Source organism: Aquarana catesbeiana, linkage group LG12, assembly GCF_042186555.1.
Source record: "Aquarana catesbeiana isolate 2022-GZ linkage group LG12, ASM4218655v1, whole genome shotgun sequence".
NCBI classification, from domain to species: domain Eukaryota; kingdom Metazoa; phylum Chordata; class Amphibia; order Anura; family Ranidae; genus Aquarana; species Aquarana catesbeiana.
The window spans coordinates 72,211,482-72,227,388 of NC_133335.1; the positions used below are offsets into that span (position 1 = coordinate 72,211,482).

At 41.7% G+C, this 15,907-nt stretch overlaps 1 protein-coding gene across 1 annotated transcript in view; it reads right to left on the reverse strand.

Moving 5' to 3' along the window:
• Positions 1-357: 357 nt before the first annotated feature.
• STK4 (serine/threonine kinase 4) overlaps positions 358-15,907 on the reverse strand; it is a 163,195-nt gene continuing 147,645 nt past the window's right edge. Inside the window, exons 10-11 of the mRNA XM_073608038.1 lie at positions 14,067-14,218; positions 358-1,195 (exon numbers count right to left, since the gene is read on the reverse strand). Of these exons, the coding sequence (XP_073464139.1) occupies positions 1,037-1,195; positions 14,067-14,218 (311 nt within the window). The 3' untranslated portion in view covers positions 358-1,036. The remainder of the gene's footprint in view (positions 1,196-14,066; positions 14,219-15,907) is intronic.

The following is a 15,907-nucleotide window of genomic DNA, read 5'->3' on the forward strand; positions in this document are numbered from 1 at the left end:
CATAGTTACTACTCTTCTTGGGGCACCCAAAGGTGTCCCAGGTTTTTTATAACCCTATAGTGTATATTACAGAAAAAAGAAATTGGCCCTGTGCCGCTAAAGTGTTTGGGTTTTGCTTGAAGAAAAGGTGGCAACCCTAGGTAGGAAGTGTGGACCATAATAAGAAAAAACAAAGCCGACATTTTTTAAAGCACAGCACAAATGTGTCCTTAATCATTAATGATAATGAATGTTCACTGTTGGCTCCACACCGCACCCTATTTATGTCAATTAATGTCAACAAAGAGTGGAAAGCAATATCTACTTTCCATTATACTGTAAATGGGCCCTAAATATGCACATTACAAAGCACAAGCATTTTTCCATTTCATACACAAAACATTGTTTTAATCTTAATAACTTCTATACATCCGAATGCAAATCAATAAGATTCATCTCCAAAATATAAAATATTTAGCAATAAAAACAATAAAAAAAACACAAAAGTTATATATTACAAAATATAAAAGTCCAGTCATATTTAAGATGGTATAAAAAAACAAAAAAAACAACTCCAAGCAATATTCTAAAGTAAGTGAACTGCAAATATTCTGCAGAAAACACTGCAACTGGGCTACAGTTAGAAATCCAACTCCTCGTACCTATAGAGTAAAGAGAGATTTTCTGAGGATATCTGACTGTGAAATGGGCCTGCCTTCAGTCCTGGTGACTGACCGAGAGGGGGCTAAGTCTACAGCATAAGTGGCCAAGGTCTATATGTAGGGCAGAAAAGATTGTAGAGACATGGTAGAGACAGTTGGGAGTAAAAAGGTAATGCACTCCGTTCTCCGGAAGGCTTAGGCACAGAGGACAGGATGAGAAATATCTGCCTCCACTTCTCCCCCCGGGAAATGAGGTTCATTTTTTTTTCTAGAGCAACTCAACTTGTTCCTGTATTTTGATGAAAAGCTGAGCCCCAGGACACGTAGGGTTTGTCCCATGTGTTCTTCCATGGCTCAGTTTAGCGATGACTGAAGTGTACAGGTTAAGCGCAATTTTAAAAATTTTGCTGCCTTCGTTTTTTGGAATCAATGGCTTCTAGTATAGGCTGCCGCTTGGATTGGTATCTTTGATGGATTTCTTCAATTTCCCGATTCATCATTGGATCCAGTTCGTTTAGTTTCTTCTGGAGTTCATCAACGCTCCAGTCTTTTAACTAGAAAGATAAAGATATAAGAATCAACAATTATGCATGGACACACAGTATGGAATGAAATACATTTAAATGGTTATTGTAAATGGTAAGTCAATGCCAGGCTCCCCACTCTGCTTCTTGAAACATATTACTTCCTTATTTATTATAGACAGAGTAAAACGGATGTGGGTAACCATTTAGTTCAAGTGAGAACAATTGCAATAGATTTCCTCCAGTCAGTTGGACCTCCATTCACTTTGAAGAGATGATACAAAAATGAATGGTTACTAAACTTTATGAATAATTTATAAGAATTACAATCTAAAAGCTAGGATATTTTCAAACATGCTCTGAGCAAATTTGGAACTTCTAATGACGGACAACACAAGTACAGTGGTCTCTGTGTTCAAAACATTTTTGAAGCTGGTTGGTGACTCAACCAGTAGCGTTCAACTGATTCTGATGTATTTTGGGAGACTTAAATCTAGTTCACACTATGAGCAGATCAGACAACCGATCGTCCAATTTTCCACAAAAGTGCGTATCATGATGCAGTCAGAATGGTATTGACGTGTAAGGAAATACTCCAACGACAAAGGCAAACGTAGCTACATACAAGTGTAGTAGAAGAGGAAGTGTAGGTTTGTTCTTTGCTTCTGATCATGTTTTTTTCTATTTGATTATTTCTGTATGATTAATGTACACATTAAATGAAAATCAGATGTGTTCACATACAAAAAACATTTTCTAGCTTGCACCCTTGAAAAGCACTATATTAACGATCAGATAATCTTACCGTGTGTACAGGCCTTTACACTTTCAATTTTGCAGTCAAAAACCCAACAAGAGAGGTGTGCGTGTGTTGGGGGGCTAATGGGGACGGCTGTACAAGATTGGACGCTAGGCAAAGCCCCATCTAGTGTCTATACCCCTGCATTTACAAGAGAAGCTCAACATTGGGCAATAGTAGCAATAGAGAATAACCTTCCTGAGAAACATCTTAACAATGGGAACAGGTCAACAATGCAAAAAAGATCAACATAAGAGGTAAGGTAGCTGTGTTCCCGAATTAAATACTGAAGAAAAAGAAAAAAAATACAGCACCTACATTAAATATTGTGTTAACTGTAAAACAAAGGCAGGTAAAGTGGTTGTAAAGGCAGAAGGTTTTTTTTTATCCGAATGCATTCTATGCATTAGGATAAAATCCCTTCTGTGTGCAGCAGCCCCCCTCATACTTACCCGAGGTCCATCTAGATCCAGCGATGTTACAGGAGTGTCTCGGCTGCCTGGGACTCCCTTCCTCATTGGCTGAGACAGCAGCGGGAGCCAATAAAAGTCAGTCAGCCAATGAGGAGAGAAAGGGGTGGGGCCAGGCCACAGCTCTGTGTCTGAATGGGCCCAGGGAGCTGTGGCTCGGCTCGCGGGCCCCCACAGCAAGCTACTTGCTGTGGGGGCACTCAACAGGAGGGAGGGGCCAGGAGCACCGAAGAGGGACCTGAGAAGAGGAGGATCTGGGCTGTACAGAGGAGGTAAGTATGACATGTTTGTTATATTCAACTAAAAAAAACGAGACTTTAGTAACACTTTAATTCTGGAACCGATGAGACATCCAAAAGCAGTCCCAAGAAAAAGGGGGGCCAAAACAAACCAAGTGTATTGTTTACCCCACAGCACTATCACTTTATATTACTAGCTGCCTAACAGGACTGCTGCTGTAAAAATGCCTTACTCCATCCACAAACCTGAACAAAATTCTATATAAGTTGCTTCATACAAAATGTGCTTCAGTGCAGCTCCTATGGCTTCTTAGTGCTTCATGCAACACTCTGCGCTCTTTTACGCTTACCAGATGTCTTTAACTATGTGTTTTTCAGCTACAAAGTCTCCATGAGCTTGTGGATATTACCCTTCCGGGCCTTGGCAGGAATAAGCAGCTACATCTCTCCTTCAATACACCATACTTCCAGTACTCTCCTTGTATTGTATCAATGTGAGTACGTGTTGCATGAAGCACTAAGAAACCATAGGAGCTGCACTTAAGCACTTTTTGTATGAAGCACCTTATGAAGAATTTTTGAAGCACTTTAATACTAATTATTTGTTTGAAGCACTTTAAAGACGAACTATTTATTTTGGGACTCACAACATCAGCACTTTATGTTGGCTTAATATTTATATTTTTATACATGATTTGTATAACTTCACATACTTATTTTTGTTGAAAGTTGATTAATAATGTTTTAGGACAGCGCTGTATATGGAATAAGGCATTTAAAACAAACCAAGGGCCAAGGCAACACTAAAGGAGAATAGTACCTATTGTCGCCTGCAGGACCTTATGTCCAAAGCTGGCATCTGCTGATGCATCTGCATCTGCAAAATGGAACTTTGTTAATGTGTGGTCAGAAGACCAGGTAGTTGCATACCTGAGAGACTGATACCTGGTGGCAAAAGACCCAGGAAAAATTCACATATCTGATAAAAACAGCAGTGACAGGGAACAGATGGTTCTGTCCCCTCGCAAAAAAATCCTGTGAATAGTCAGGTGAATCCAATGAGAGATGGTCACAAGTGGATAATCTGCAATGATCATCTGGAATATCAAACTGGGAGTCCATCTTTGGAGAGATAGGCCCCAATAGCTACCCTATTTAGAGTATATAGGGCAATCTCTCTTGAATGAGGAGGTGGTGAACCAACAGAAGGAAGCACAATGTCCTTACTAAGGTAGAAAGTATTCACAACCTCAGACCTAGGTTTTAAAACAACCTTATCCCTATGAACATGGAAAGGTGACTTGCAAAAAAAGGCTGCCAGCGCAGAGATCCTTCTGGTTGAAATGATGGCAACAATAAAAACTATTTTTGAGACCAGACACTAGCAAAATTGGGGTAGGGTATAGGGGTATGACTGGGGGGCATGTTAAGGAAAGCTTTAGAGTGTCTTATCCCCTGAAGGTACCAGCCTATAACCCAGGGTCTATGAAAATTCTGCCTCTGTCCTGTACTGTACAATTAAGATATTATATTTCTGATATAAAGCATTGCAAAGATATTCTCTAATGAAATATTGGCATTTTATTTTTAATTTTGCACAATTGTTATTGCAATATAACAAAAAAAAATGAACAAAAGGGAAAAAAAAAATAATTATTAAAAATAGAAATAAAAAAAGCAATAGCTAAGTGGCAAAAGGAAGGGGTAATGAGGGAAGTTAGGGCAACTAGAGAAAGTCTTGGTTGTTCCCAGTAATGAGAAATGGTGGCAGGTTGTGGGTATTGGTGGGTGATGGGGGGCATGCTAAATACACCTTATGTACTCTAGTCAAGTTAATTTGGGCATACATAGCATGCTTAAGGTTGCAAGGCTAGTTAAAGGGACTTAAAGGGTCATTTTGCCCATTAAGCCTCCAGAGAGCCACCGCTACCACTTATACTCCCTTTTACTGTGCTGCTATGATGTTCTTTTGGAGACTTTGTGAAATACCCAGTGCTTTCACCTCAGAAGAAAACAAGTCCTCCTCTTAGGATGAAGTATTTGGATTTAAGGTCCTATTACCAGGCATGAACACGGTCACATGAGGGAGAGGGTGACATCACCCACCCAGTGAAAGCTTGGACACCACTCAACATAGAGCTTACACAGGGATCGACTTCTGGCTATGAAGAAGGAATGGTAGCGTATCATGGCAGGTATGAGTGGATCTGAATAGACAAAGTGACAGGGCCTCTTCAGCAAAGAAATTGGACGAAATGTATTGCTTGGAGCACTGCTAATACAGATCTGACAGCTGATGGGAATACAGTTATTACTGGTGTAACTTTCTAATGACCTTGGTGCAAATCCACGTATGCATTATGTTTAAAATAAACATGGATTGATTTAAATGAGAGAAAACACATCACAACAGAAACCCATACTGAGCTGAAGTAAAGACTTTAGACCGTATTGATCTCAGACTTCAGACCCGCTGTATCTAATTACAGCACTTGCTCCTCCATTGAAGATAACAATGCTTTTTAGCATGAAACATCTTTAATATTAACCAGGGAAAATTCTGTTTATGTTCTCATATATCTTGATAATCAGACTTTTAGGCAGAAAATAGCATAGGCACCGGTTTAAAGCTGCATATTGAGAAATATAGCATAATTCAAATGTTACGCCACCTTTTGGACATTTTTTAATAATAAACACTGTCTACTCACAAAATTCAATTTTTAATCATTCCTTATTCCTTATTCCTTAATTCCTCTATGTCTAAGCATTTGCAAATTGGTGGGAAATGTTTACAGTCCCCTTACTGATGAGCGGGTGCTCCATTAGCAATGGAAAGCTGTATGAGGATTTGTGTAAAAATGTGTTTTTTGGTAGCTTATTGGAGGACACAGAAGTGTATTCTTCAACATGTGGGTATAGCCACCTACAGGAAGATAGGACACTATACAAATTATAGACTGACACCAGTGACTATATGCCAACACATAGGCAAGCGGTGAAGAACATTAGAAGGAAAAACAATCCATTGAAGACTAAACTGTCATGGATCATAGGTAATGAATGCCTTTTGACTATTTTACACGATAAACTTGCTTTCTTCGAGAAAATTTGGGATGCATGGATTAAATACCTCTCTGGAGCCTCATGAGATATCTAAAGCCTAATAGACACTATAAGTTTTTTTCATTCAACCCAGCAGGCTGAACAACAAAAAAAAAAACTATAGAGCTTGGGAGGAGATCCTGTATTAATAATCCAATGTTAGTACAGCAATCTCTCCCGATGAGCAATTGAGTTCTGACAGCGAAACGTCCCCCCCGCCAGAACACACATTCTGATTGGATGCTGATCGGCAGACCTTTTCCAGTAATGCTCCTTAGACAGAAGCCGTGGCCGGGCTGAATGTTGACTGGTTTCTATTGAACCGGCCGATAGCGCCCAATATTCGGCCCATGTGTATGGGGTTTAAGACAGCATAAATCTGGATAGGATGGGTTGCACTTCCTTTCTTCCTATTTTCTTCCTTTTCGACTTCTTTTTTCACTTTTATCTATCTCTATCAGGGCCTCTGGCCCTTAGGAATGATAGCATGCGGAGTACACAACAGACCTAGGTCTGCACCATAATGCCCCGTACACACGATCAGACTTTCCGACAACAAAACCGTGGAGATTTGTTTGAAGGTTGTTGGCTCAAACTTGTCTTGCATACACACGGTCACAACAAATGTTGGCCAACAATTACGAACGTGGGAACGTGGTGACATACAAGACGTACGACAAGCCGATAAAAAGTAAGTTCAATAGTCATGTGATATCTCCATTACGATCGCTAGTTTTACAAGACCGAGCGCTTCTGGCTCGTACTGGATTCCGAGCATGCGTGGACTTTTGTGTGACGGACTTCTGTACACACGATCGGAAAGACCGACAACAAAGTTTTGTTGGCGGAAAATTTGAGAACCTGCTAGCCAACATTTGTTGGCAGAAAGTCCGACAACAAATGTCCGATGGAGCATACACACGGTCGGACTTACCGCCAACGAGCTCACATCCAACATTTCTTGTCGGAAAGTCAGATCGTGTGTATGCGGCATTAGGGTGTGAACCATGGCCAACAAAGCTGTTTTATATGTTTAGACATCTATAGCTGAAGCATACTCTGCCTTTAACCTACCACTCACCCCTACTGTGTATTCAGTGATATTGTTGTACCATGCTGTTGCCCTCCCTATATCTGTAATATTAACAAAGGTGTGGTGTAGGATTTAGTTCATGTTTGAATATCCTATATGTTCTAAACTTATACAGTATCTCAAAAAGTGAGTACACCCCTCACATTTTCAGTAAATATTTTATTATATCTTTTCATGTGACAACACTGAAGAAATTACACTTTGCTACAATGTAAAGTAGTGAGTGTACAGCTTGTATAACAGTTAAATTTGCTGTCCCCTCAAAATAACTCAACACCCAGCCATTAATGTCTAAACCGCTGGAAACAAAAGTGAGTACACCCCTAAGTGAAAATGTCCAAATTGGGCCCAATTAGCCATTTTCCCTCCCCAGTGTCATGTGACTCGTTAGTGTTACAAGGTCTCAGGTGTGAATGGGGAGCAGGTGTGTTAAATTTGGTGTTATCGCTCTCACACTGGTCACTGGAAGTTCAACATGGCACCTCATGGCAAAGAACTCTCTGAGGATCTAAAAAAAGAATTCTTGCTCTACATAAAGATGGCTTAGGCTATAAAAAGATTGCCAAGACCCTAAAACTGAGCTTCAGCATGGTGGCCAAACCATACAACGGTTTAACAGGACAGGTTCCACTCAGTACAGGCCTCGCCATGGTTGACCAAATAAGTTGAGTGCACGTGCTCAGCGTCATATCCAGAGGTTGTCTTTGGGAAATAGACATATGAGTGCTGCCAGAATTGCTGCAGAGGTTGAAGGGGTGGGGGTCAGCCTGTCAGTGCTCAGACCATACACCGCACACTGCATCAAATTGGTCTGCATTGCTGTCGTCCCAGAAGGAAGCCTCTTCTAAAGATGATGCACAAGAAAGCGCTCGCAAACAGTTTGCTGAAGACAAGCAGACTAAGGACATGGATTTCTGGAACCATGTCCTGTGGTCTGATGAGACCAAGATAAACATATTTGGTTCAGATGGTGTCAAGTGTGTGTGGTGGCAACCAGGTGAGAAGTGCAAAGACAAGTGTGTCTTGCCTACATTCAAGCATGGTCTGGGGCTGCATGAGTGCTGCCGGCACTGGGGAGCTACAGTTCATTAAGGGAACCATGAATGCCAACACGTACTGTGACATACTGAAGCAGAGCATGATCCTCTCCTTTCGGAGACTGGGCCGCAGGGCAGTATTCCAACATGATAAAGACCCCAAACACACCTCCAAGTCGACAACTGCCTTGCTAAAGAAGCTGAGGGTAAAGGTGATGGACTGGCCAAGCATGTCTTCAGAATCTTGTTAATAATCTCAAGGCAGCTGGGACCATAGTCACCAAAAAAACTATTGGTAACACACTACGCCGTGAAGAACTGAAATCCTGCATCACCCGCAAGGTCCCCCCCGCTCAAGAAAGCACATGTACAGGCCCGTCTGAAGTTTTCTAATGAACATCTGAATGATTCAGAGGAGAACAGGATGAAAGTGTTGTGAACAAATTAGACCAAAATCTGGCTTTTTGGCATTAACTCAACGCGCCGTGTTTGGCGGAGGAGGAATGCTGCCTATGACCCCAAGAACACCATCCCCACTGTCAAACATGGAGGTGGGAACATTATGCTTTGGGGGTGTTTTTCTGCTAAGGGGACAGGACAACTTCACCCCCATCAAAGGGACGATGGACGGGCCCATGTACCATCCATTCTTGGATGAGAACCTCCTTCCCTCAGCCAGGGCATTGAAAATGGGTCGTGGATGGGTATTCCAGCATGACAATGACCCAAAACACACTGCCAAGGCAACAAAGGAGTGGCTCAAGAAGAAACACATTAAGGTCCTCGAGTGGCCTACCCAGTCTCCAGACCTTAATCCCATAGAAAATTTGTGGAGGGAGCTGAAGGTGTTAATTACCAAACATCAGCCTCGAAAACCATTTGCAAAGAAGAGTGGGTGGTGGCCAACTACAAGAAAACGTTTGACCTCTGTGATTGCTAACAAGGGTTTTGCCACCAAGTAATAAGTCATGTTTTGCAAAGGGGTCAAATACTTTTTATAACTTTTTTGAAATGCGTTTTTCTAGATATTTTTTGTTGTTATTCTGTTTTCTTTTCTTCTTTTTCGCTCACTGTATAAGTGCACACCTAATGCTCAAGGTAATCTAATACACCAGAGGTGGATGTAACATAATTAAATATGGAAGTATCTATTGTTAAATGGGTTTCTATCGAGCACACATTCCTTAATATTGAGACACACTGTACTGCACAAAGAAGCTCAAAGTGCAGGTTATTATATCATTCCTGCATTAGAGTACCTCACTTCCTAATTTTATAATCCCAGAATAAAAAGTATGTTAATGCCTGGTGCACACTGAGTGTTTGCCCAGCACCCCTGAACACTTTTTCTCTTTTTTTAACTTTTTTTTCTGCCTGTAGAGAGCCTTCTAATATACCTGTAAACACCTATGTGTGCATGTGTTCACGGGCAGAAAAAAAAGTTAAACAGCTGTAATAGAGGCATTTTTTAAGCCCATGAGCCCTTAGAATGATTATTTCATCCTGCATGGTGCATTTATTGAAAGCAGCAGCCTCACCAAATTACGGATTTGGCTTTAAAAGATGCCGGTAATTTCTTAAATGGCGGACAGTCCTCTGATAAAAGTGGTCTCCACAGCGGATTCGCCGCGTGATCACTTTTATCGGGGGCGGGAGAGGGCCCACCTCGCCGTGCTCCGCTCGTACCTACCGCTTACCGGAGCTGTCGGTAGCAGCGGAGACGATCGGGTCCTCTCCCCTCTTTCGTCATCCAATGTTATGGAGCTGTGCGGGGGCCATCTTTCCCTCTCTCGGCTCCATAACATTGGATGACTGAAGCGATGTCTAACGTCACTTCCACCCAATGGTCCTAAATGTTTCTTTTTTTTTTAAAAGACATTTATTTTTTTTTTTATTGCATTTAAGTGTAAATGTGAGATGTGAGGTCTTTTTGACCCCAGATCTCACATTTAAGAGGTCCTGTCATGCTTTTTTCTATCTCAAGGGATGTTTACATTCCTTGTAATAGGAATGAAAGTGACCCAAATTTTTTTTTTAAAAAAAAGGACAGTGTAAATATAAAAAGTAAAATAAATAAGAAAAAAAAAATTACCCCGTCCTGCCGAGCTTGCGCGCAGAAGCGAACGCATACGTAAGTCACGCCCGCATATAAAAACGGTGTTCAAACCACACATGTGAGGTATCGCCATGATCATTCAAGCGAGAGCAAAAGACTCACTCTGTAACACAAAACTGGTAACCTGTAGAAATTTTTAAATGTCGCCTATGAAGATTTTTAAGGGTCAAAGTTTGTTGCCATTCCACGAGCGGGCGCAATTTTGAAGCATGACAGCTTAGGTATCAATTTACTTGGCGTAACATTATCTTTTACAATATAAAAAAAAATTGGGCTAACTTTACTGTTATCTTATTTTTAATTCAAAATCCAAAAGACCTCTGCGAAAATACGGTGTGACATAAAGTATTGCAACGACCGCCATTTTATTCTCTAGGGCAGGGGTCTCCAAACTACGGCCCACGGGCCACATCCAGCTCGCTGGGACGTTTTTTCCAGCCTAAGACTCATTGCAGGGTCGGTTTCTTCTCAAGCCATGTTGGGGAGCAGGACGTGCGCTGCATACTCACCCCTGGCAGTATGCAGTGCTGGTCCCGTAACCCAACAAAGCCTGCCAACCTGGCGCCCCACTAAGCAGCTGTTTGCTAGAACCGCTGGCTAGGACCTGCTGCACCTCCTAGCTCCCTCTCCGCTGTCAGTTTGCATACCACGTGCCTGTGTAACAGCAGGGAAGAAGCCGGGAGATACAGCAGAGCTGCACTGAAGCCGGGCATCGATATTACTGGGACTGAAATGTGAGTGCTGTGTGGGGGCTCTCTGATGGGGACCTAAATGTGGAGAGGTGGCTCTGATGAAAGACACAAATGTGGAAGGGGGCACTCTAAGGAGGACATTATTGTGCAGGGGTCTCTGATGGGGACAAAAATATGTGTGGGGGGTCTCTGATGGGGACATAATGTTCAGGGGTCTCTGATGGGGACATTAATGTGTGTGGGGGGTCTCTCATGGGGACATTAATGTGTGTGGTGGGGACATTAATATGCAGGGGTTTCTGATAGGAACATTAATGTGTGTGGGGGGATCTCTGATGGGGGACATTAATGCCTGTGGCGGGGACATTAATGTGCAGGGGTCTCTGATGGAGACATTATTGTGCAGGGGTCTCTGATGGGGACAGTAATGTGTGTGGGGGGGTCTCTGATGGGGACATTAATGCATGTGGTGGGGACATTAATGTGCAGGGGTCTCTGATGGGGACATTATTGTGCAGGGGGTCTCTGATGGGGACAAAAATGTATGTGGGGGACCTATTAGGTGTATTAGGCTTTACTGTCTGCACTCTGGGAATACACTTCTTTTTTCCCTTGGAGCGGATTTAGTTTTTTTATTTAAACCTGAATGTATAACCTGACAGGTTATGGTGAGGTGGTCCAAAAGGAAACCAAAAGAGGTTCTCTACTAAACCAAATCCTTCTAAGAAAATAGGGTTTTCACATGCCTCATGTCATTCCAAATTCAACAAGTAAGACCCCTTTCACACTGGGGACGTAGTTGCGTTAGGGCGCCGCTCGTTTTAGATCCTGTCCCCTCTGTGGTATGGAGCTGAATGAGAGGAAGATGGCCCCCACCCGGCTCCAAAACATTGCAGGGCGGAAGCAACGTCAAAACGTCCCTTCCGCCCATAGCTCTTAAAAGGGACATTTTTTTCTTATTGTACCCCAGATCTCATATTTAAGGAGGTCCTGTCATGCTTTTTTTTTCTATTACAAGGGATGTTTCCATTCCTTGTAATAGGAATAAAAATTACAGTTTTTTTTAAAAAGAACAGTGTAAAAATAAAAAATAAAAAGTAAAATAAATAAGAAAAAAAAAAAATATATATATATTTTTTAACGCGCCCTGTCCCGCCGAGCTCACGTGCAGAAGCAATCGCATACGTGAGTAGCGCCCGCATATGAAAACGGTGTTCAAACCACACATGTGAGGTATCACGGTGACCGTTATGCCGCGTACACGCGGTCGGAATTTCCAACAACAAATGTTCGAAGTGAGCTTGATGTCGGAAATTCCGACTGTGTGTAGGCTCCATCGGACATTTGCTGTCGGAATTTCCGACAACAAAAATTTGAGAGCTGGATCTCAAATTTTCCGACAACAAAATCTGTAGTCGGAAATTCCGATCGTGTGTACACAATTCCGACGCACAAAATTCCACGCATGCTCGGAATCAAGCAGAAGAGCCGCACTGGCTATTGAACTTCATTTTTCTCGGCTCATCGTATGTGTTGTACGTCACCGCGTTCTTGACGTTCGGAATTTCCGACAACATTTGTGTGAACTTGTGTATACAAGACAAGTTTGAGCCGACATCCGTCGGAAATAAATCCACAGTTTTGTTGTCGGAATGTCCGATCGTGTGTACGCGGTATTAGAGCGAGAGCAATAATTCTAGCCCTAGACCTCCTCTGTAACTCAAAACATGCAACCCGTAGATTTTTTTAAACGTCCCCTATGGAGATTTTTAAGGATAAAAGTTTGTCGCCATTCCACGAGCGGGCGCAATTTTGAAGCGTGACATGTTGGGTATCAATTTACTCGGCACAACATCATCTTTCACAATAAAAAAAAAAAAAAAAAATTTAAATTGGGCTAACTTTACTGTTGTCTTACTTTATAAAATTATTATTATGTTTGGGGGTTCCAAGTCATTTTCTAGCCAAAAAAAATGATTTTAACTTGTAAACAATAACTTTGAAAAATAGGCTTGGTCCTTAAGTGTTTAAGTGACACTTTTCAGCCGCTAGCGGGACGCTTTTAATCTCAAAGAAGGGGTTAAGAACTCCCGTGTTGCAGCGCTTCCGAAGCACTTTTCATTTTTATTGCAATGGGCAGGGGCGTTTTGGGAGCACTGTATACAGCACTCCCAAACCGCCCCAAAGATGCTGCTTGCAGGACTTTTCCGAACGTCCCACAAGCGCACCGCCCAGGTGTGAAAGCACCCATTGTAATGAATGGGACGCAGTTTTCAGGCGCTTTACGGGCGCTATTTCTAGCGCTAAAACACCTGAAAACTGCCTCAGTGTGAAGGAAGGAGTTACCCCTCATTTCGTGATAGTGGATGGAGCTATGCAAATCATTTCTTTAAGCTCACTGGCTAACTGTTCATCTAGAGCCGCTCGTGCATAGCATCCTATAGACATTAGATGGATTTTGCTGTGTACCTGCACATAAGTGAATGTACATGCATGGTCCTTTTAAAGAGAAGGGGGCATTTGTAGCTGCAAATGGTGCCCCGTAAATTGCCTCTATAGTGACTTATTTTATTCATAAAATAGTAGGGACTTGAAGTACAGATTGCACGGAGTGGAGGAACCTACTAACAGTACTGCTGTACTCTCTTCACATTTTACCGACAGCCACAGCTTGATCGTAGGACAGTTTGATGGTAAGCGTAACCAACACTTTATACTTACCTCCCGAAAATGTGTAGTTATTTTCCTGTAGCTCTGATCATACATTATCACTGTATGCATTTGTTGAGTATACCAATGATCACTGGTTTACCTGTATAACATCAATATATATCAGTGGTCGCCAAACTTTATGACCTCACAGACCACTAAACTCACAATGTTGAATCCCGTGGACCACGAACATAAATTTCCCACCTCTGCATCACACTGCTGCCTTACACAGACTCATTGGATCTCACCTCCTTATCAAGGCCTTGTGCTCGGGCTCCGTGCTCCCTTCCCACAGTCTGTGATCAGCGCTGCCATTGGAAGTCCCCTCCTTCTTCATCTCCTGCTCTCTGCACTACATCTGGCATCTCCCTCTGAGTTCACAGGAGCCAGAACTGCAGAGGAGGTATTGGGTATCAATGCACGCTGACAGTATTGACTTTTAGCACGCATTGAGAACACCACTAGAAACAACATTGGGTGGTATACATGCACCATAATGTTGATTTGTGGCAGAACCTTCTGTGAAACACCAACATTTTCTCGTGGACCATCATTGGTCCACGAACCACTAGTTGTCGTCTGCTGATATACTGTATAGTACACATGACCTTTATACTTCAGGATTAATCAATACTCACAAAGCTGTAATCTCCATTCAGGGGTATCTTCCATTCAAAGGAACTGGGAGACTCTACTGCACTGCTCTTTTCTGTGGCACCCAGCTGGTTCTCATTCTTCTCGAAATACTCCATGAATGATGGTTTGGAAGGCTGTTCAGGCTGACTGCTTTCTGTATTAGTAAAAGGACAAAGTTTTGTAGTTTAATTAAAAATCCATTATTATTCTAGGTATTCCTACACAATACAGTAATGTGATTAAAAGCCACAAAATGCATTTAAAACACAGCTTATATGTTGGGCACTAATAAGTGTGTATTTTAGAATGTACAGGGTACTGGGGTACAGAAGCTGCATAAACTAGCATTCTCTTTCATTCATAACCCTTTTACCATTAGTTATCTGCTGTTTAAAGTGTATATCAAGGCAAAAGAAAAATAAAACATCTTCAGTACATCTCCACAATACATGCACATTTCTGCTATCGGTTATTACTTGTGATAACAAACCAATATATATATGTTAAGGCTGTGGAAATTAAAGATTAATTCCTCCATTAATCGGTAATTTTTTTGATCGATCAAAATTTTTTTGATCGGTAGGCTGCTTGCCCTGGGGCCGCCTTGGGCCAAGCTGTGGCTGCAGCGCAGCGCTCCGCTCCCTCCTCCACTATATGTTATACACAGTCTGCGGGCATCTCCCGCTGTGTCTCGAAGCTGAGTGTGAAAACTTTGGCCGCGCTATGAGAAAAGTCCTGCCCTCCTCCTAGATCAGCTTGCGTGATAGACGCAGTGTTCTGTCTATCTGTCTGTCTACAGTCTCCGGGAGATGCCCGCAGACTGTGTAATCCAGGCACAGGCACTGACTACAGTGAGGCTGCAATTATGGGCACAGTGAGACTGCATTATGGGCACGGTGAGGCTGCCATTTTAGGCACGGCGAGGCTGCGATTATGGGCACGGCGAGGCTGTGATTATGGGCACGGCGAGGCTGTGATTATGGGCACGGTGAGACAGCATTATGGGCACGAGGAGGCTGCGATTATAGGCACGAGGAGGCTGTGATTATGGGCACGGTGAGGCTGAGATTGTGGGCACGGTAAGTCTAAGATTATGGGCACGGTGAGGCTGCGATTATGGGCACGGTGAGGCTGAGTTTATGACGTGTGATGTCCTAGCCATGCCCCGCTATGACCGGCTTCGGCCATTGCCATAACAAGGGTGCTAAATCAGCTAAAAGTAGTTTGATCTGTATGTGCGTTATAATTAATCGAAATTAGTCGATTAATCAATTTAAAAAAAAAAAAAAAACATTAATCGAACACGAAAATTTTAATCAGTAACAGCCCTAATATATTTTGCTTAGAACGATGATTTCTCTTGGCAATATCGTCTTAAGAAAATGATTTTATTTTTTAAGCAATTCAAAGACAAAAAAATAACAAAACAAAAAAAAAATAAAATAAAAATAAACATACACACACACTTTGTACTTTGATAAGCGTTGGCTTAAAAAAAGTTACATTTACTGTAGACATATACTGTATATGTTGCTTAGAACAATGATTTCTCTTGGTAATATCGTCCTAAGAAAATTATTTTATTTTTTATGCAATCCATAGACAAAAAAATAACAAAACTAAAACAAAAAAAACAAACAAAAAAAACCACACACAAAAAAAAAAAACACACATACTTTCTACTTTGAAGTGTTGGCTTAAAAAAAGGTTACAGTTACCGTAGACATATAATGTGTCCTGTTTAAAATAAAAGAATTAAAATAAAATAATTAAAATAAAATAATGATTCTAGTACAAAGCATTGCAAGGTTATTAAAAAAAATGTTTTTCTTAATTTTGCACT